This window comes from Erpetoichthys calabaricus, chromosome 9 (genome assembly GCF_900747795.2).
Source record: "Erpetoichthys calabaricus chromosome 9, fErpCal1.3, whole genome shotgun sequence".
Lineage (NCBI taxonomy): Eukaryota > Metazoa > Chordata > Cladistia > Polypteriformes > Polypteridae > Erpetoichthys > Erpetoichthys calabaricus.
Genome location: NC_041402.2, coordinates 41,048,429 through 41,071,946, shown reverse-complemented (window position 1 = coordinate 41,071,946; position 23,518 = coordinate 41,048,429). Strand labels below are relative to the sequence as shown.

Here is a 23,518-nt window from a genome sequence, read left to right as displayed (position 1 = left end):
TTTAGTTGGGGGTAACGTCCAGCATACAGTAACCATATGAATAAATGTTTTTGGTTAAGTTGAAAAAAACTGTTATGAGAATGAAGAGTCCTTGGTTTATGTTAATAATGTAAGCCAAGTATAATAATGTGAGTCTGTTAAATTTGCAAAACAAAACCAAGGGCTGGGCACAACTGCACTGCTGTTTTGAACAACTATCAACTGTCTTCATTATTTAATGTAAAAATGGTTCCAGTGGATGACTATAGAAGTTGAAAGAAAGTGTTTGTCTAGATTACAAACTTTATACACCATCTGCACAGGGATCATCTGCCCAAAGTTTGTTCGTCCATTTAAATCGGGGGAAATTTGAGGAGTGCTTGTAATAGTGGTTCTATATGTCTAAAGAACAATGTTACTTATGTTGCCATTTTTTTATTTAGTGATGTCCTTTTCTTTTTTTCATGGTGTGAAATATTTTAGCATCATAGCCCCCTTTGACATATGTGGCTCCACAGTACCAGTCCCTTCATAGCCAAATGGAGCAAATGATATATAGAGTGAGAAGTTTCTACTGGAATTTGGGCATGCCTTATTTTTTCATACCTTGTACTTCTTTCATAAGGTGTTTTAGATAGATGATAGCCCTCCTTAATTGTGATGTTAGGGGATTGGATTAATCATTACAATAAATCTCTGTAGAGAAAAGCCAAGCAAAATGACACCTTTTATTGGCTAACTAGAAAGATTACAATATGCAAGCTTTCGAGGCAACTCAGGCCCCTTCTTCAAATCTCCTGTGTAAGACATAAGCATCTGTGTAAGCAGCTCAGAGTGTGCATGTATTGCCTTAACTTGGATTCTATTCATAGCATGGCCTGTAAAGAGCATCAGTCCCAAGTATACAGGTGCTGGTCATAAAATTAGAATATCATGACAAAATTGATTTATTTCACTATTTCCATTCAAAAAGTGAAACTTGTATATTAGATTCATTCATTACACACAGACAGATGTATTTCAAATATTTATTTCTTTTAATTTTGATGATTATAACTGAAAACTAATGAAAGTCCCAAATTAAGTATCTCAGAAAATTAGAATACTGTGAAAAGGTTCAATATTGAAGACACCTGGGGCCTCATGTATAAACGGTGCGTACGCACAGAAATGTTGCGTACGAACCTTTCCACGCTCAAATCGCGATGTATAAAACCTAAACTTGGCGTAAAGCCACGCACATTTCCACGGTAACTCATACCTTGGCGTACGCAATTTCTCCGATCGGTTTTGCAGACTGGCGGCACCCAGCGTCAAAGCAGTGCTACTGTTCCTGTGTGGTCACCCTTTCTTTCTTAGATCCACATTCCTGACGCTGCTTTATAAATACACTGAAACTAACTGCATATTGTTTATTAGTGTAATGCATCTGATTGTAATTAACCTGCAGCAATATAATGGTCCAGGGAATAGCCATAGTATTCCAATACCATAACTGCTTTAGCGTTGTAACTCTCACTGCATCTTCTTCTTCTTTCAGCTGCTCCCGTTAAGGGTTGCCACAGCAGATCATCTTTTTCCATATTACTCTCGCTGCACCACTCGGAGTATTTATATCACTGTATCTGAGTGGGGAATCACAGCAGCAGCTGAAATATCAGTATACAGCATGAAGCAGATGCTGCCTGAGCCATGGCAAAACGCTTTATAGAGACTTCCCAGTACGGACTTCGCGGTTTAGAAAAGGTTTCATCCCAAGAACTCTAAACGCACTCAATCAGTCCATCAAGTGCTCCTTATATAACTGTTTACTTATAAGTACAATCACCTCACTGTAAACTTGCACTACAGTTATAATATTGCACAACCTGCGCCACTTTATAAAGTGCGTATTTACATATGATGACGGTATTCATTTTTAAGATGAAATGCAGCAAAATATGTTGATTATATTATACAGATAAAACTTTAACTTCATTTAAATAATCTGTATTGCTAATAATTAAACATGTGAGGACACGGTGCCGCAGCGCTATTTACTTCAGAGATTGTTCCTGCATTGCGTTGTATTCTTGCGCTGACGCGACACTGGAAAGATAGACGGATAGAATAATTAAACACGTACTACGAAGATATTTCGATGTTCCTTAAAAGTTTTGAAGAATCTGCGTTCTAAGCTTACAGATGGCTTAACGTCTATTACAGAGCTGATTGTGTGGCGATTGGTCATTTGGAGAAAGAAAAGTAAGGACAGGAATTGGAAGTTAGTACGTTTGAAAGAGACAGTACTTCTGTAATAAATTATTTCATCGAAGGTCGCACATGGCGCAGCAAGCCTCTTGCGTGAGATATGAACAATCACTGCGCCACAGTGTTCCCATGTTTAACATGCTTTCATTCCTATCATCATGAAAATGATATCACGTATACATGTCAGTATTTTAATTATTCAGAGAGCTGTAATATCATGAATGTAATGGATTCTGTGTCGGAGAAAGAGAAAGAACGGAAGCACGTAGTGATTCACATACATAGAGCACATAGAAGATCAAATACAGAACAAAGCATTTAACGTGCTACTTGAGAAACTAGTAAAATAAACGATTTTAAGATGAAGTTTATGATGTTCTACTTTAATGGCAAAATAAACTACATGAAATTTCGAGATTAAAGTTGACATTTCGTGCTTTTTTCCAACTGTGTGCCTATTTTTTTTTTCTGTACCCTGATAAGCTTTCATATGACACTCAGACGGTGGGCTACGACTCGCCTTTTCACGGCGACTTTGATATGTGATTTCTTTTTTATTTCGGGCACTGTGCGACTTTGAAGTTGAGCCTTCGAGTTTCTCCAACACTCTGTCACTCGATCAACTTCCTTTTGTTGATTATACCACTGCTTAAACCAACAAATAGTACGTTTTTCCTTTTCCTCCACTTGGTATTCGCTGAAATTCTTATTTCCCCCGTGCTTTTCCCATTGTCTTTTCACAGAAGGCTATTTATATTGATTTGCATATTGAAAGAGGCGTAATTCTGGGAGGAGTTGGGGCGGGACAGAAGGCACGTGCACGTGCATTACTTTTCACGCCGATCGGGATTTATGTAGTGGAAGAACGTGAAAGTATGCGTGCGCACAGATTCCTGCATCTGGATTTTTCTGTGCGTACACACAATCCCGCTTTTGTGCTTACGCCATGTTATAGTGTGAGTTCTACGCACGGCGTTATACATGAGGCCCCTGGTGCCACACTCTAATCAGCTAATTAACTCAAAACACCTGCAAAAGACTTTAAATGGTCTCTCAGTCTAGTTCTGTAGGCTACACAATCATGGGGAAGACTGCTGACTTGACAGTTGTTCAAAAGTCGACCATTGACACCTTACACAAGGAGGGCAAGACACAAAAGGTCATTGCTAAAGAGGCTGGCTGTTCACAGAGCTCTGTGTCCAAGCACATTAATAGAGAGGCGAAGGGAAGGACAAAATGTGGTAGAAAAAAGTGTACAAGCAATAGTGATAACCGCACCCTGGAGAGGATTGTGAAACAAAACCCATTCAAAAATGTGGGGGAGATTCACAAAGAGTGGACTGCAGCTGGAGTCAGTGCTTCAAGAACCACCATGCACAGATGTATGCAAGACATGGAATGCGACAGCTGAAACCCTTGTGTCAAGCCACTCTTGAACAAGAGACAGCGTCAGATGCGTCTCGCCTGGGCTAAAGTCAAAAAGGACTGGACTGCTGCTGAGTGAATTTTGCATTTCCTTTGGAAATCAAGGTCCCAGAGTCTGGAGGAAGAGAGGAGAGGCACAGAATCCACGTTGTGTGAGGTCCAGTGTAAAGTTTCCACAGTCAGTGATGGTTTGGAGTGCCATGTCATCTTCTGGTGTTGGTCCATTGTGTTTTCTGAGGTCCAAGGTCAACGCAGCCGTCTACCAGGAAGTTTTAGAGCACTTCGTTTCCTGCTGCTGACAAACTTTATGGAGATGTAGATTTCATTTTCCAGCAGGACCTGGCACCTGCACACAGTGCCAAAGCTACCAGTACCTGGTTTAAGGACCATGGTATCCCTGTTCTTGATTGGCCAGCAAACTCGCCTGACCTTAACCCCATAGAAAATCTATGGGGTATTGTGAAGAGGAAGATGCAATACGCCAGACCCAACAATTCAGAAGAGCTGAAGGTCACTATCAGAGCAACATGGGCTCTCGTAACACCTGAGCAGTGCCACAGACTGATCAACTCCATGCCACGCCGCATTGCTGCAGTAATCCAGGCCAAAGGAGCCCCAACTAAATATTGAGTGCTGTACATGCTCATACTTTTCATGTTCATACCTTTCAGTTGGCCAACATTTCTAAAAATCCTTTTTTTGCATTGGTCTTAATTGATATTCTAATTTTCTGAGATACTGAATTTGGGACTTTCATTAGTTGTCAGTTACAATCGTCAACATTAAAAGAAATAAACATTTGAAATACATCAGTCTGTGTGTAATGAATGAATCTAATATACAAGTTTCACTTTTTGAATGGAATTACTGAAATAAATCAACTTTGTTATGATATTCTAATTTTATGACCAGCACCTATATACAGTGCATATATTATTAGTCTTTACCATTCCTCTCAGAGAGTAACGATATGGTTATGTGAAGACCAGCTTATGTTAAAGCAAGAGTGCTCAGCCTTTTTCAGAGGATACTGACAGACCCAACAGAAATATACATAAGAACAACACAGAAACAAATGTTTACTTTTTAAATCCTTAAGACTCTTCAACCTATTTCAGCAACCCTTTAGACTGAAATACTGATACGGTTTGTGGTCCAGTTCAGAGCCTATGAAAATCTAACAGAACATCCAGGGCCAATAAGACAACTCATAGTTCTGTTTTGTATCAGATTTCACAGTGCTTTCTTAGAAAGAGCCAAACCTGATGTGCGTAGACACAAGACAGCCAAAACTGATGAAATTAGCAGTTTCATGCATTTATGCAGCACTATGGGGCATTTTACAATTTATAATAGTAATCAGAATGTTTTGGCAAAGAAAATATTACCAATATCCATTCACCTTGTGCACTTGCCTAATCTCTTTTAAATGCTCCTTATACAGCACCATTTTAAAGCAGATCTGCTGCCTGTGGCAGTCAAATTCTTGCATATGAGCCCCTTTGCTCTGAGCAGCCCTTGAGGGAGCAGTCAAGACTTGCTGAATTATAGAACTGAAAGGACAGAAACATTCGAAGTCAGAATTTGGCCTTTACTTTGATAATAATTTCAGCAGATGACTTATTCTCCTTTCATGTATATTCATAGTAAGTGTTCTACAATGACTAAAATTCCCATGGTGCTGTTATGTTGCTCATACTACTTCTGGTCAGTTTTAGATGATGAAAAAGAGAATTTAGGAAGTAATGGAAATGTGCACCCCCATGCTTAGTGTCTATAATTATAAACTTACCCTGATTTCTTAGTGAGAGGAATGGTACTGTGCGCTGCTAAATGTTTACCCGTTTTCTTAGCCCATCCAAATTTCCACAGTTGTTGATGGGATAAATCACACCCGTATTGAGAGTAAGCCTGTGTTAAATTTTCATAATGCTCCTGAGATTGTTTGTTTCTTTATTGAAATTCTGTCTTTGCAACAGTTTTTAGGGTCAACTGTACTGGGTATTTTGTGTTACTCTAACTGTAATTTCAATATAAACTGTCCTTATTTTTGCTTCCTGCTTTTGTGTTTCTAGAGTTGCCAGTAAAGTTAATGTAGATGTTTCGCTAATAAATTGCTTTGATTGTCATTACTGTGAAATTTCACATACTGTATATTAGGTGGGTGAACCTCCCAGATATTACAGCAGTGGAGGCACTTTTCTGTCTTACCTTGAAGGATTGCAAGACATTGTTCCTGATGGTGTGGAAATGTTTCTTCACATCCTATTAGATGAGCATATGATAGATGTGTAATTAGAAGTTTTATGTGAAGTTGAAGCAAATGATACACTGTTTTCTTTGAAATACTGAAAGATGGAGGATGGATGCTTGAAAGAATGCTGGGGTTGTAGATATCGTAAAGGTTTCAGGCAATTCCACTTATATTAGAAAACTTGCATCAGTCTGAATAAACATGACCCCTTCAGGGTCTTTGGGGGGGAAAACTGGGAAATGTTTATACTCCTGAATGCAATTTGTTCACTTGAAACTCTTGCTTGGTCTCGCATATGCATCTTTGAATTCTTGAACTTGTTTCGTAGTTTAACTCATGTTTTCATTTATTTATCTATCTTCTCTGTGAAGTGTACCATTCTCCACATAAGTAGCTTAGCAAGTTTAAATGTCCCTGATTGTAGTTCCATGAAAGAAATTACTGTTGCCATAAGGTGTTGTGTTGTTTTTTTTTTTGTTTTTTTTTTTGTTTTTTTTAACTAGAGGGTTCCACACCCTGCTCTCTTTGCTCACCCACCCCTGGGTTTTTTTTTCCTGGATATACAATTTAAAGAGATTGTTATTTTCATGGGAATTGTTACATATGCATTATTTTCACTTTTACTTTAAAACTTTTGTAAAAACAATATTTGGAATCAACTTTTCTTCAACATCACATTGAATTTTGATTCCGTGTTTGGATTTGCATCGTGACAACGCATCTTATAACTGCCTGTGAGTGAATATCGTTTCTTCCTGTCTAATAAATAGAATGACTTTATTGAATGTTTGTCCATGCTCTCTTCTTCGCTTTGTCGTTGACATGTCATCTTGAACGTATAAAATTATTGTCCTGATAAGATTTATAAGAGCTGAGTGTAAGAAGCGTGTCTGACAAAAGCATTCATACGACTGAGGTTAGATGACTGTGGTCTTGTTTGAAAATAATTGTAAGTAGGGTGTGACTTGAAAGAATCTCCTGTTAAGTCTCCGTCTTACGGGACTTCATACCGCAACAGCGTTTTTGGAATCTCTTAATTCTTGCTGGCAACACGAATTAGACGATCTACAAGTCCCCGACTTAAAGTTAAAATCCGAGCAATATATTCGATCTCTCTCCACTGTTCTGTTATTTCACAGAGTAATAATTTCCGTTTGTTTGCGCTAATGTGATCTTTCCTATCCTTTTTTTGAGACTTTGGCATTTTCGTACTTCCATTATCTCTAACCTGCTGTGCATGTGTACCGCGCCAACATTTTTGAATTCTTTACGATGTTCTACTTTGTCATCTACTCCTTATCCTTTATTTCCAGCCCCCGGCGTGGTTAAATCTTTCTCATGGGTCGTATTACGCTGCTTGTGTTGTGAACGCACGCTAAGGAGATGCGGTCGGATCATCTGCTGTCTTTCTGCTGCTGCTTGTGAGCTGTGTTTTCTTCTTTTCGCACTGTGCATCAATCATTTAAAAGCCTGTACAGCAGTTGTCCTTTTGTCTCACGGGACGTCCAAGTGTCTTCCGAGAAGATCACGTCTCGTCTCCCTCATCTCCCTCCCAAGATTTTTTTTTTTTTTATAATAGAGAGAAGTGGCACAAAATTTACCTTGTCAAATGACTAATTTGAAATTGAGGTTATTAAACTTTAAATGGAGGTTTCATTACACACCTTGTGTACAGAGCTGCAAGTACCTGGGGGTTCACATGAACAAAAAACTCGACTGATCTGACAACACAGTGGTGCTGTACAAAAAGGGACAGAGCAGACTGTACTTGCTAAGGAGACTTGGGTCTTTCAATGTATGCAGCAATCTGCTGGAAGTGTCCTATCAGGAAAGCCTGCTTCATCACAGGACTAACCCTGGTCACACTGGAGGCTGTTGTGGAAAAGACAATTATGGCAGAATTGGATGCCATCATGAGAAATTCCTTCAGGAGGCACTCTCTTGAAGCATTTTTAGCCACAGGCTCATTCCACCATGGTGCTAAGTGCCTGTAGGGGCTTTTTCTGCCCACTGCTATCAGTCAATTCAATGCTTCCACCCGATGTACTCATTGTTTATTTTTATGTTTATTTACAAATTGATTGATTGACCAGCTGGGTTATCTGTTGTGATGAGTCTGTATCCTTGTTTTTTTATGTTTCTGCTGCTGTATGCATCTGAATTTCCCTGTGGGATTAATGAAGTTTATCTACTGTAATCATTTTTGCCTATTTGCTCTAATTATACACGGCTATTTTTCCTTTAAGCCATTGATGTAAGAAAGAAACTGAGTTTTGAAGGGACCGGAGTATTGCTAACCAAAAATACACACACACACACAAAACACTATTCCAGTACTGCCAGTCATCTGGGTGGCATTTCCTGGCAGATAATCACTGATTGTGTTAATTTTTTATGGTTCCCACCCTCGCTCCTAACTGTGGTCATTCCAGTTTGGTTTAATACCTGGGACTCAAGTGAACTGAGCTTGTAACTCTCTGTGCTTTCCCCAGTGGTGCTAATGTTTAATGATATTTTCAACTTTGAATTTATTAATATTAAAGACTAAGCATATTAAGGGACTTTTTAAAAATTTTTGCTCATTAAATGAAACTAGAAACTTTTGCTTGTATAGACTTACCCAAGAAGCTAGAATTGCTGCTAAAGAGGCCTCTGTGAAGTACTAAATTAAGGGCCTGAATACTTGTATGAATTAGAGATTTCAGTTTTTGATTTTTAATAAACTTGCAGACCTTTCTGAAAATGTTTTCACTTTATCATTACTAGGTGGCTTCACATAAACCCCCCCCCAGCCTGTGATACGCACCAGCCACTACACGTCTCTGCTGCTAGCGATGTGAAGAGGGGGGCTTATACAATGGGAAACAAATAGTTTTTCTGTTCCGTTTTTTTTTTTTTTTTTTTTTTTTTTTTTTTTTTTTAAACCTCCTCTTCGCTCAGTCAGCTGCTGGCTTGCTGCTGCTGCCATGCCGCGTGATCTGCATCTTGCGCGGTGCACTTCTGTCATATCACCTATGTCCATATATTTGATCTCTCTTCGCTTTTACCTTTTCATCAATATTGCATTGAATTTTGTTTCCGTGTTTGTAATTACATCATGACAGCGCAACAAATAGCTGCCCGTGAGTGAATACCTGTATTGTTTCTTTCTGTCTACAAGAAATGTGTCTGACAATAGCATTCACACAAATGAGAAATGATTTCTCTCACGGGATTTCACTTTCACCAAACAACAAATCTTTTAATTCTCATGGATATGCCTCTTCATTGGGAGGAAACAGTACTTTTTTTTTTTTTTTCCCCCCTGATGGCAACACGAATTAAACTATCTACAAGTCTAGTTTTTAAATCCAAACAATATATTCAATCTCTTTTTGCTGTTCTGTTATTTCACCAAGTAATAATTTCCATTTGTTTGCGCTAATGCGATCTTTACTATCCTATTTTTGAGACTTTCGAATTTTAGTACTTCTATTATCTCCTATCCTGCTCTGCATGTGTACCACACCAACGATTTTGAAATCTTTACGACATTCTACTTTGTCATCTACTCTTTGTTTTATTTCTGGCCCTGGGCGTGGTTAAATCTCTTGGCACAAGGACTCGTCTCACGGGATGTGAAAGTGTCTCTCTGAGAACAACGTCTCGTCTCCTTCCAACCTTCCAAGATTTTTTTTTTTTTTTTTTTTTTTATATAATAGAGAGATGGGTTATAGATTATAGATTTGATGGGTAAAAATGGCAAATGTATCCATTTAAAATTAAATCAACAACACAATATAGTGTGCAGAAGTGAATGGGTCTGAATTCTTTATGAATCCACAGTATTATTTATCTGGTGTAGCTAAAATGTACTAAGTATAAAGCACTGTGGAAAAATAAATCTGCATTGATGGAAAAATGACACAGTAAAATGTTAACAGTTGTAACAGAAAATGTTTCAATGTGTAATAATGATTGGAAGAGCTCTGTGGATTGCATGTTGTATTCTGAAGCGGAGTAGTATTGTTAGTTCTGCTACTGCAAATTTCCTTTGCCTTATTCCTCATGGATGGGTAAAGGTTACAGGCATGGATTATGGTCTGTAATTGGTTGGGTACTTTAGATTGTTATTTCTGAGGAGCTAGAAGAAGAAAATGCTATGCAGCCTGTATGTTAGGATGTCAATTGGGAGGGAGGTGAATGATATGGAAGCATATGTTTATACAGGTATAGAGTTTTATTTGTTATTTTGTGCAAAGATTTTTTTTTTCTTTGCTTATAAATTTTGTTTTCATTCAGTTTGATCAAATTGATTTTAGTGCTGTTCAAATTAAATTTATTGGTAGGACATAAGAAATTGCATGGTTAGGCCAGTGTTTAATCCCTGGCTTTAGTTTTGTCTATTTTTGTTGGTTTATTATATTTTCTGTAAATCATTTTTTGTTTATTAAAGGATGACTGTTTTCTTTGTTTTCTTGTTTCTGTTTAAAAAATTTTTTCAGTTTATTCTTGTTTATCATTTTTTATTACCAGTATGTGTTTGGGTTTTCCTTACTGTACAGGTGTATAGTTTAACCAGGCCACATATAAAGGCCCAGTATACCTCAGAAAGTGATGAGACTTTAGCTCTTGGGCTTCTTGTTTGAATCCTTTTGGATCCCCTTGATTTTTTTGATTCTAAAAAAAATTGACCCAAAAATAAATTCACTTTTTCTTAATTGTAAGTAAAATAGGACACCACTTTGCCCTATTGTTACTGCATTATATACCAATCCAGAGGAACAAGAAAAAGATGGCTTCTTAACATGAAAGTTTGAATTGACAGGAACACAATGAAAATATTGTGTTATTGTTTTATATAAGTAAGCTCATATGGACAGCATTTCTATAGTTCTGTCAAACTAATGGCATTGTTGCATCTCCTTTTTTCTTGTCTTTACAGCAAAGGAAAAAAACCTATTCTCATTCTTCGAACACAGCTTTCTGTACGGGTTCATGCAATTCTAGGTAAGGGCTTTTTTCTCTCCCACCGCCCTCTTCTCAATGTATTTATGTATTTTTTTTATACTCCTATTTATGTAGAGTGCTCCAGTGAGGAAGCTAAGTAATATGTGTGTATTTGCATTTCCTTGCCATGTGTTTTTGTTGAATCACTGTTAGACTCGCAGGACTATTCAGTGTGTCACTTTAAAATTCATAAGGTTTGGTTAAGGTGTGTGTGTGCACATTGTGCATTTAACCGTTACTATAACACTTACTTGCATTTACTCTTAATTATATTCATACAGATGTTCACCCTGCATCTCATCCTGTGTGTTGAAATAAGTGTCTGGTTTTTCTACAGTTGATTTTTTTTTTTTTAACTGTTGCTTTGGGTCATTTTTAATCTTGTCCATCAATTTGCTTTCTTTGGAATCCCTCTGTGTTGTTCTGTTTATATTTAATAGAAAATAATTTCCTGCGCAACTGATGCAGAAACAAGAAATACCAGGCATTTTGATGGTTTATCTTCTTTTTGTACTAGCACTCCCATAAATTCTTTTTATTTGTGTTTTGAGATTTCAGTAATAGAAGTATGGGATTACTTTTCACATTATTTTTCTTGGTGTAGAAGATTACATAATTATTTCCATGATCAAGCCAGGCATTTTACAAATTTGGTAGCTTTACACATGTAACATATGGGAATCTGTACAGTAGTTAATTTCAGTTAATTTTTTTTTTTTTATAAACCTTTGCCTCCTCCAGATTCTTGAAGTTGCTGCTGGTTGTGTTTCCACTATGAAATAAATTGCATTTTCACCATGTATTATATCCCAATTGCAACACTAATTTTTCTTACTATGTGATGGTTGAAGAAATGTCTGTTGACAGTTTGAAATACAGAGAGGGTGATTTATGGTTTTTTCAATATACTTTTTGTGGCACATTATGAAAACAATACAACAGTAGTTATGTGCCTAGCTCTTTCATCTTATGAAAATTAAGCCAGTGTGTGGTTTCTAAGACTGGCATAATGCCCTTACAAGGTGTTATGATCTGAATCCTTGTGGTCTACTAATGCTGTCTAGTGTGTACTAATGCATGTGAATACTGCAGCATTTGGACAGATGTGATAAATGAAACACCAAGAATGGATGTCGACACTGCTCAAACTTTCTAAGTATTCCTTCTGGTTGTGCGCCTGTACGGATTGTACTGACCTTATCAATTGTTATTCAGCTATGAAATGTAACAAAACTATTTTTTATCTAGCCTTTGATTACATGTAAAATTAAGACTGAGATGCATTATTTTTGGAGTCAAATGATTTGGATAATGACATCTGTTAAGTATATGATAATACTGATTATTATAATAATGAACCACCCACTGAGCATTTGAGTACATTTAGTGCATTTAATTTTTCAGACTTAGAAACCTATAAAGATGAGTGTAGTCTCCTATGAAAAAGAGACTGTTGGTGGCATTAAGTTGTTCTAGCCACTGTCAGGAAGCAGAGATAAGTAGCTACAAGCAGAAAAATGGGGTTAATAATGACTGTATAGTGTGTGAGAAGCCATCAAATACCTCCTGTATTTGTATTTTAGAGTTTAGAAATTATAGATTTACTTTTTATTTAAAAAAAGGAACTAAACTGTAATGGTGTTCTACAGGTAAGCTTGCACTTCTAAGAAAAAAAGGCTTCTCTGTTTCACTGGACAGAAGACTGTTTTATTTAAGGTAATTGTAGATTAAACCAAAAAAACAAATATGGTGGTGTTGAATGTGATGTGGAAGGAGTAACTTGACACTGATTGGAGATATTCAGAATCTTCAATTTCAGGTGTTAAAGCTGTAATACATATTCAGATATGTTTGAATATTAGATGCGAGTGAAACACTTGTATAGTAAAGACTAACTTTAAAACATACTGACCTAAACTTAGAAGTAGGGATGAGCATCTATAATAAAGTCTTAATTGTTGTTTTAACAATGTGCAAGCTGACATTATTGAGTATGTCACTCACTTTGCTTGAAACAATCAAAAAACTGGCTTGAGAACACATGCATTCACTGCGTTATATAGCATAGTCTTGTGGAGCCTGATGTGATTACCAAATGAGAGAACACGTCTGGGGACAACCCGTTAAAAGGTTTGTAATGAATAGCAGTGATATCTTGTGGTTGAAATGTTTACATGCACAGGGCTATTTCCTAAACAACCACACTCAGTTCTTTCAGCCTGTGAAGTTTAAACCAGGGAGAGAGAGAGAGAAAGAGAGAGAGACTGAACAACAGACTTGACGCTGAAAGTAAATAGAAATCTAAAATTGGTATTATTAGTTTAGGAGCTCAGTAGCCCAAGGTAAGTAAAGCTCAGTGATTTAATTTGTACATTTTAGTGAGCGTGCAATATAAGTGATGCATTTGAGTACTTCTGTCTGCTACAATATCTTTCTGTTGTTTTGACCTATGCACTATGTCATAACAGTGAACAGAGTCTAGATAAACATTTTGGTCTATGGATATACTATGTGTTAAAATGCTGCACCTATTATGGAAAGGCACATTTGCATTTCCAATTGGACAGTAATGTTAACTAACTTTAATTATTCATTTAGACTTTCCATGATACGATGAATGCTGTCCAACCTCCTGTATGCTTCTACTTGTATAGCCAGGCAGATTGGCTGATTCAGGTGTGTTGAGTACTGAAATCTGCATCTCCTGCAGTTCTTCATTATTAACTCTATTAATGTAAATCCTTTTTACCTCCTTTTGACAGGATGTAACATATTGTTTATGTTGAATGCAAATTTTACACTTCATATTTTCACAAATTTTAAAGACAGTACCTTTTGTTCTTTGTAATGCAACATCACCACCACTGCTTTTAAGTGCTGCTTTATTTAAGTGTTGGATTGGTTTAGAATTGTGATACTCCTTGTGCCATCTAATTGTTCCCATCTAGTTTTAAGATTTATATTCGTTAGATTTAATTACTAAATGTTGATCATCCTCACATTCATGGTGGTGGTTTGGCTTTGAAAAGACAGATTTTGCTGAAAAGACTGCAATCTGCAAGCGATGTTGGAAATTGGCTGCTGTTAAAGACAGTTTGACATATTACTTGTTTTACCCTCTGTGAACTAACCACTGCACAGAACATTAAGAATATGAAAAGCTTCGGGAGCCACCTGTCCACAACACTCCACCCAAAAATATTTTTAAATGCTACTGACTATCTGTTTATCAATTTGTATAGTCAAATCATGCAAAGAGTGTGCATTTTTTTGCTAAAATATTTTTAAGTTACTTCCTTGAATGTAAACATGGAAGACTTAATTCCCACAATGCTGTGTGTTTGAATGAAAGATGGGTTTCTTCACCAGTGAGAGAGAGAGAGAGAGAGTTCTACAGTTCTAATCAGAGATATAAATTTGGGTCCTGCATAGCATGATATAAGCAAACGCCCATTGATGTGCCTGATAAATTAATATTAAAAGCAGGAAATGTTAAAGTTGCTGGCAAAAAATAAGAACAAAAATTTATTTGGCTTTGATGCAGTATTGTTTAATCTAAAGTGAAGATAGATTTGTCTGATTCAGATACTAGTTAGTACAGAAGCATTTAGTTAGTTTTGCTTGCCTTCATTTAATTGAAAGCAGAGCATAATGTTTTCTATTTAGTCAGTCCAGCCACACAGTCAGTCGTGAGGAGACCGGGCAGATCTAAAAACAAACTGAAGTTCCAGTACCAGTCTCTAACCAAGAATACCATTAATCCATATTACTAACCGAGAATGGTAAACCGGATGGCATGGACGCAGGTCTCTTGCTAAACCGGAAGGCACAGACGCAGGTACACGGCGATGGAGCCAGGAGACCTAGTGCGCAGGCGCCGAACACACAGACATGAGTCCAGATGGAGGAGTGCGGAAGCGTACACGCCCACACTACACGGCATAGTCAGACCCGACATAGTACGGAAGTTGCATGCGCCTACAACGCACGTCTAAAACACTGCAGAGACAAAAACGAAAGGGCTCAACTGACTAACACACGACGAGCACAGACAATACGGAACCCTAACCGTCCACACCACACAGCATAGTCAAACCCGACATAGTACGGTTCCGGGTGCCTACAACGCGCGTCCAACACACCGCAGGCGAACCCCCGAGATGTTACAAAAGCCCCAGAGATACAGACTCCACAGCATATGTGAATCGTGGAACACGACATTCTTGCAAGACACGCCTTACTTACAAAGGATATCATATAAGAGCTCACCCATCAAAAAACACTCAGTCGTGTAGTAAACACAGATCATGTGCTCTCAGCACATATAAAGTGTATAAGGACAATACGGCGAGTAGAAACCCAAAGGCGTTGGAGAGAAAAAAAAGGCAGATAAGAGATTATGAAAGCAGTGGAATTCGAAAGGCTCCAACAAACGATGGCGCGATACACGTGCAGAGAAAGGTACAGAATATGAAAGTAGTAAACTCCAAAAGTATTGTAGCGTCCCAGCCAGGTTGAGGGCCGTTTGGTTTTAAGTGACTGTTAGGTCCAATGGAGGGAGGGCGGAGTACAGCACGGAAGACTGATAGCAGGGTATTGATTGATGCTGTAAGGGGGGGCGTTGGAGAGGGTGCTAGAAAGTTGTGTTTGGGGTTAGGAAGTCGGCGATTGTTCAAGTAAAATATTTATGACACTTTATCATGTCATTCGCTACAGTATCAAAGAAAAGATAGAAAAGATTGCATTACCGCAAACAAAAGGTGATTAATCATCAGAGCCAGGTGTAATTGAAAAATAGCAGGACAAATCAGGGTCACAAATAAAAGGCAAAGAGTACACAACAGTCTCTTCGCATTGGCATTATTCAATGCACAAAACGTGGATTTACACAATGATGGACCATACGCTATGAGTATCTGAAAAAGTCAGATTATTTATTAAAGGAACAGAAACAATATTCACTTACGGGCATTGTCACAATGTGTCTCCAAACAAAATTGTTTTTAATGAAGCTTTAAAGTAAAAGTGCAAATAATGAAATAATTCCAAAGAAAAAAAAAATGTACATTGTATATCAGATTAGCCAAACATGGGGGTTGGCGAGCGAAGCGAGCAGGGGGCGAAACCCCCGAGTGATACTATAAAGCTTAATATTGGACATTTGCCATTCTTTCAATTATTTCAGCTAGTGGCATGAAGTTTGAAAGTAGTCTGAGTTTCTTTTTCCTGATAGGATGCCACACCTGAGGCATTTTTTGTGTGATAGGCCTGCTTACAGAATGTCTGTGTAAATTATAGGTAGTGTGGTATGCGTAATGAATAGGTTGTTTGAAAAGAGATTTGACAGCATCTGCAGAAATAAGTATTAAGAGATTCTTTTATATTTGCATAAATATATAGAGTATGTGTATATTTTGCTAACATATTCACTGTTTACTTTGCAAAGCATAATAATGCTCAAGACTCTGCACAGATAGCTCTCTTATATATCATTGGTCCTTATTTTCCTTTTCCTTGTGTTCTCTCTGGAATATTTTGGTGGAACCTCTGCCATCACTAGTGATCCTGAGTTGCACTTTCTGGCAGCTGGTGAGGTTTCTTACAATTGCCTATATTTGTGTTTTTTCTTGGATTACACCTATGTTCATCTTCTAGAAGACATTTTACCAAGCTAGTGAATCAATTACATTATTTAAGCAAAAGGTCAATGAACCATAGTCTGTACATTTCACTCTGATGCATTCTGATGTACTGTATACTATGAATCTATTTTCTATTTAGTTAAGTAAAACTACATTTACTGTCTTTTTTTTCTAATTACTGACCAATGCACTTACAAAATGCTTTTTCCACTGCTTGAGACAGATACCACTGATTAAAAAGATAGCCTTGAGACAGTTTTGTGTTTTTGAGAGACACTTGCTTTAAACTTGCATACTGTATGTGTCTTTTCAGACAAAGATGTGTTTGCAGACCAATGTAAAATGCTATATTAATAACAACAATAAAAATATTTTTTTGAGGGGAACAAACCACTTTTTTTTTTTATGCAAGGACTGAGACCCAAGTTTTGTTGTTACTATTTTTCAACCTAACTTCATTCCACTTAGTTGTGAACTGTGTGATGAAGTCACCTGAAATCAGCAGAGATTGCAGCCCTAAGGTTCCCAAAGCAGATAATCTTCACCCCTCCATGAAGTAAATGCATTGTTGAATACTCCTTCGTAAAGTAACATTTTGTAACATGAACACTTAATTACCATTAATTGCTGCAAGGACAGTCTCCAAACACAGCATCAGCTGTGAGAATGACTAAACATCCAACCCCTCCTCTCTGTTCTGTAGGCTGCAACTAACAATACTTAAAATGAGTGCAATCAGTATTGGGCGTTGGAGCTACTGGTGCATACTTTGCATGTACAAAAATTAAGCTTTTATTTTAGTCCATCAGATTCTAAAGGGTATTAAAAATAACTAATTTTCATTAAGTGAATGTTCTTAAAGCAGGGGGGAAGGCTTTACTCTCCAAACCTTGGTTGTACCTTGATGTCCTGTCTGTGGAAATCATGAACAGCAGAGGATATAATATGAAAAAGTTTGGGAACCCCTCTTAATTCTTTGGATTTTTGTTTATCATTGGCTGAGCTTTCAAAGTAGCAACTGCCTTTTTAATATATTTCAGCAGTGGCATTAAGTTTATTGGATTAACAGAAATTATGCAATATGCATCATAACAAAATTACGTGCATAAATTTGGGGACCCCTAAGTTTTTACTAGAATACATTTTTGCTTGTTTATTTGTGCTTTTACTTGAGTGAATTATTTGAGTACTTCTACACCACTGGTGAGATGTAACCATTGTAGGTAAAAAACAATATTCTATACTTCTGCAGCCACAGTGCATTAAAATAATTAGAAGTTAAACTTTTCAGTAACAGTTAATTTTTGCATTGCTGTCTTTGGTACATACAGCTTTGCACTTTGAAAGGGCAAGGCTTGTGATATTGCCTTCATCACATTTAAGCATTTATTTTTTCTAAAAATGGTGATTGTTGTTGAAGTACATGTGTAAATCTGTTCGTTCATTTTAAATTATCGATGTGTGCTTTGAGCATGGGAAAGGTGATTAAATTTATTATTGGTATTCTTATTCAAAAATTTTTCAATTTTTCAAAACCAACCTAATAGATGCCTTAATCAGTAGGTTACCACTCAAATGTGCATTGATAGTCCATCAAAAATCCTGTGCAAAAGGTTGTGTGCAACACACAGATGAATTCACTTAGAACATTGTCTGCTAAAAAATACTGCTTAAGACGTAGGAGGTAAAGAGAAGAAATGAAAAGGAAAACGTTACACTGTACAACTCAGTGACGTTCAGGATGACCTGCATGTTGCACTGCCAGCTCGCCACTTTCTGGTAATGCAAGGGCAACTGGATGTTAACCAGGTGCGCCACACTGAGTTGGAAAGAGCCCAAAACCATTTTTAGTTATGCTTATAGTCATACCCTTTTAATGTTAAATCCAGAAGTTTGCTGTGCTGTACGTTCTGCACATTTGCAAACAAAACTGCTGTAAATATTGTGTATGTTCTCAAAAAATCCAACTTCCCAGCAACAGCAGCAGCATATCCCCTGTGGGTGGGCAGACAACTGTATATTGCTATGCCTCAAAGTCTTTCAGTTTGGATTAAATGTGTTGGATTAAAAAAAGTACATCACACTAAGTCCACCTTATCACTTAAGGAATGTCATTTATTTAAAATTTTAATTACTGGTGAAAATACCTAAAATAACTTCATAAAGATGACCTATGTTTATATAGGATGTTATTGCAGCTCAATTTTGACAGCCGCTGATAAGTGGTTTTCTTTTGGATCCATGAGATAGCCGTTAAAGAGTTACAAGTTGCGGGCTCTGGCATAAACAGAAAATGCAGCTTTGCCTAAAATAAAGCTATCAAGTTAATTTAAAATACTAGATAGATAGATACTTTATTAATCCCACTCTATTGTATTTAGCTAGCCTATGTACTGAAAAATTATTTTGCTTAAGAAAGTAACAACAGCAACAACTAGCTAGTGCATTTAGCACACAATGTATCTATTCTGTTTGAAGAATTAGTGTGGCTCTGTTTTTCGTCCCTGTTAGTTACAACACTAAAGGAAATATTGCCGAACAGTTAAATAAGAGTATTTTTACCTGCAATATTGTTGAGTAGTCTGCTGCTGTACTTCAGCCTGCTTCCCCTTCAGGTGTTCATGCAATGAGCTAGTACTGATGGGGAACACCACCCAATGATCATACAATCTATTTCTCAGGTTTTGAGATTTCTTGAAACACTCTCATAAGAGTAGATTTTTGCCTAATATTTGGGGTGACCTTCTTCTGGTGAATGTGGTACAGCTGCCACTATTATTGTCTGCTCAAAAACAATATGGAAAGTCATGCCAGGGTGCAGTGTGAGGCAGGGGAAGATGAAGAAAATACAGTTCAACAAAAATTTTTCCTTGATTACATAGATGAATCACGGAAGCCCTAAACCCAATAAATTGGTAACAAGATTTAGGGTTTTGCTTTTGGTGTGGTAATAACGGAGAAAGTAAAGCAGCAGTAATCCGAACATTAATTGTAGCAGCTCATCTGTACATTTTATGGCCATGTCACGTTAGGTAACTCTTCTGGTGATATATATATTTTCTTCATTTGCTGTCTTCATTTACATAATCCTAGCAAGTCTGAGGCAGCCAGCAGAGCAGTTCTATGAAAATAAGTTGTCTAGTCTGACATACTCAGTGACTTGCTCCAACTAGTCTGTGACTTGCCCTGACAAAATCAAGCAAAATGCTCTTCTGGAAGTACAATGCATATAGTGCAGCAACAAGCAATGTGTTGAGGACCTCAAAGACAGAAGAGAAACTTGTTTGTGTGATACAGTATCTCATGTTTTATATACCATGATAGAAAGGAAAAAAAAAAAAAAACAAGCTGCGATTATGGATGAAGTCGCCATACTTGTTAACCCTTTGTACAACATGGTTTCATCAGCTAGCACGCTATTAGTTGTCAGAAAGAGGAATAAGCACAATTTTGCTGAAAAGTTAGCATGCAGTAATGTAATTTGACACACTCAGCGATTTTTCAGTTGTTTAAATTGACATGGTCTGACATTGAGATCAGCAACTGCAGTAGGCAAGTCTGACAAATCCTAACACTGGAAGTCAAGTAATGTAACATCAGCCTTAGAATGTACTGGGAAGTAGATATTTTAGTTAAGGTAGACTTGGTAAGTGTTCAGGGTAAACCATAATTAGCTTTTTAGGAAGATATAAAGAATGTGAATTTAACAACCTCAAAGCAATTAAATGTGCCATATTGTGGATTATTGAAAGACCAAGGAGTGGTCATGCAGTATTCATGGTAAAGTTGTGCATTTTTTAGGTGTTATTTCAAGATGTATCACCCTTGTGATAGGGAAAATCTAAAGGTTAATTCCATGCTAAAGAAGTAAAAAGCCTGGAAACTCCCCTTTCAGGCTGTTGAGTATGAGGTGATTTAAAAGAGTACAATGTTAAAAATTGGGAGTGGTCTCCTCTAGACTTTCTCGTATACTCTGATATGGGGATGGATATTTGAGGAGTAAACTGCAAGACAATGATTATATTTTTATATTATGTACATTAAAGAACTATTATAACACAATAAAATTTAAAACAGATGATGAATTGAACACCACACTGAATCGCATAGCTCCAAAGATTAAGGTTAAAATCCTTGTTCAGTCTGTGTGGAATTTGCATTTTGTTACGGAGTCTATTGTGACACTAGGGGTCGCTGTTGCCCCGTAAAACCCACAGACAACACGTCCAAACACCAGGTAAAAGTCCAAGTAATATTTTTATCATTACAATAATGTGCACAAAGCACCTCCACCTCCATAATACTCAATACAATAATTAATAATCACAATAATAATACAATAAATCAATCCTCCTCTCCACCCAGCAGCTCTGTCACTCTTCCTCCCAACTCCGGCTCCCTTGCTGGGTTTCCCACAGTCCTTTAAATAGTCCTTGACCCGGAAGTGCTCCTGTCCTTTAGTCCACGTGATTCCATAGCACTTCCAGGTCAGATAAAGTTATATTTTTCTTCAGCCCGGAAGTACTTCAGTTCTTCCGTCCCCGTGACTTGGGAGTACTTCCGGGCTATACGGGAAATAACAATCCCCTTGTCTTCCTGCATCATCCCACGGTGGTCCCCTGGGTCCCCAACAGGGCTATGAAACCGAACTCCATCTTCTATGGTGCCCTGCGGGAATCCTGGGTACTTCTATGCTGCATGGGAGACTCCATCTAGCGGCCTGGATGTGTCAGCTGGGGTGAGTTGCCGGCCTTCCATCACACTATGTATGAGCACATATTTGCAGTATATATATGTGAATTGCAGTTTACAGTTGACCCATTCAGTGTGGTTTTTTCCCTTGTGCCCAAGGCTGCTTTGGGAAGCTCCAGTTTTCTATAATGTAATGTAAGAAACTATTTTGAAAACTGATCGGTGATTGATTAATGCTGACAGGAAGTACAAGCTAAACTTAAAAATGAATGAGATTGTGAAGGGAAAAGTGTTTTTCATGAGCACAGGTAAATAGTCTTGGGTACTTGAAGCAGTTTAAGTTTGAGCTATGTTCAGAAGTTTAAGATTTTGTGTTCTTTTTCTGTGAAGTTATCATCATTTAGATTTCTTGCCATGCTAATAAGTGTCTCCTGAGTAAAGGTTTTAAGCTTATGACAATCAATATTCATAAGTTGCAAAAAAAATTCTGTTCCTTAACTGATCTTATAACATTTCTCACCATTTTATATTTTTTAAGAAAGAAATAAACAACATTGTTCTGAAAGGTGTTTCACAAAGTATTTGGTATGAATATGATAGCATGTCGGTACTTTTTGTAGATAATATTACTATGTTTATTTTTTGTATTGTAATGGAGATATTCCTTCCAGTGACATGTAGACTATAAAGAGCTCAAAGAGGAAAAATTTGAATTTTAAAGCAGTTTTCTTTAGAAATACACACATGAGAGTTCCACAGTATTGTTCATGTTGACATTCTTTGAGTCATTTTTTATTAGCAAAGTTCTATGTAGGTCTAATAATCAGCCTATCGGAAAAATAAGAAGGAAGGCATTGTCCTTTATTCTACTGATAACAGCTAGCCGCTGTTCTTCACAGGCTATGGTTTTCTGCAGTTTGAGGGAGTATGAAAGCCATTTCATTTGCCTATCTTCTTGAGGCACTCTAGACCTTTTAATGTGAATATTAAATTGCACTGACATTCTAAATATAGCCTGAATTTTTTTTATTTGGAATGTAAACAGTCAAAGTAGTGATCACATGGTGCAAATGATTATAATTCTTTGAATTCCAATTCCAGATTTTTAGTTCAAAGTGTCCAAATGGATAAATGGATGTGCGAATGCATACATATTATAAAATATATGTTGTATGTACTGTAGGTTTAGTCATATAGTATTCAGTCAGGCCCTTTTTATTACAAGGTTCCTGGGAGGTGAGGGCTAACCCAGTAACATAGAACAGGATACATTCTCAGAGTTAAAGGTCACAAGTTATCAAGACATCTTTGGGATGTGGGAGGAAACTGATGTACACAGAGAAAACTCATGGCATGTAGAGAGCAGGCAGTAACAAGATTAAGATTTTGAAGTAGGAATAATAACGCAGCACAAGAACAGAATTTCATAAATATAGTCTGACTGTTTTTTAACACAGTATATTAAGGAAACATTGAAATGAGAGGACTATCTAGCTTTATCACTCTGTAAAAATCTGAATAGAATTAAGGGATTAGAGGTGATTTGAACTTTTAGGATCTAATGATCATCATTTATTTCACAGAGTTGACTGAGTACCTATTTCAAAACTGAAACTCATAAATTTAATTTTAGGAGTGCAAATTTTAATTTCAAAGCTTTTTGCATGTAATTCCAGATAAGCTCATCTCAAAATTTAAGAGGTAAGCAATTAAGGAGGAATCTGAGGTGGATATAGAAAGAGTTGAGAAAAACAAATGACACCAAGACATGTAATCATATACTGTAATTCCAGTGCAAACTTTATGGTTTGAGTGTATGAGGTTAGCAGTTATCAAGGATGTTGGGAATGCTAAAGTAGGTGGGGAGAAATACTGCTGAAAATGCAGACCCTCCCCAAAGAATTTTTTTCAGTATTTTAGAATACTTGCTTTTTTGTCTTGGAGTGCTTTTTTGGTTTTCAGTAACTGTTTCTCTCTTTCTGTCTGTTTCTTCCGTTGCTTACTTTCCTCAAATTGAATGTTTGGCCAAATCATCTTTCAGTTCTAGAGACATTTTAGCTTTGTGTTCTGTAGCGTTCAGGGGTAATGTTACAGGATTTTTCTAGCTCACTTCTTGGAAGTACTTGTGAGAACTGCTGCTGTCTTTAATTGTCTTCAGAGTGTCCTTATCTATAAAACTAGGAAACATGTAGTACATGCACAAGAACAGGAAGCGGATTGTAATGACATTGCTGTTTTTTCTGCTGTATCCTTATCACCATAGTTCACCAAAAGGTTCAAGGGTTAC

The 23,518-nt window shown here is 37.1% G+C and overlaps 1 protein-coding gene across 5 annotated transcripts in view; it reads left to right on the top strand.

Annotated features, from left to right (window-relative positions):
- The window catches only part of fhod1 (formin homology 2 domain containing 1), a 202,520-nt gene that overhangs the window by 53,660 nt on the left and 125,342 nt on the right, over positions 1-23,518 (top strand). For all 5 annotated transcript variants that reach the window (XM_051931675.1, XM_028809357.2, XM_028809353.2 and 2 more), the window contains one exon: positions 10,833-10,897. In XM_051931675.1, the coding sequence (XP_051787635.1) occupies positions 10,833-10,897 (65 nt within the window). The remainder of the gene's footprint in view (positions 1-10,832; positions 10,898-23,518) is intronic.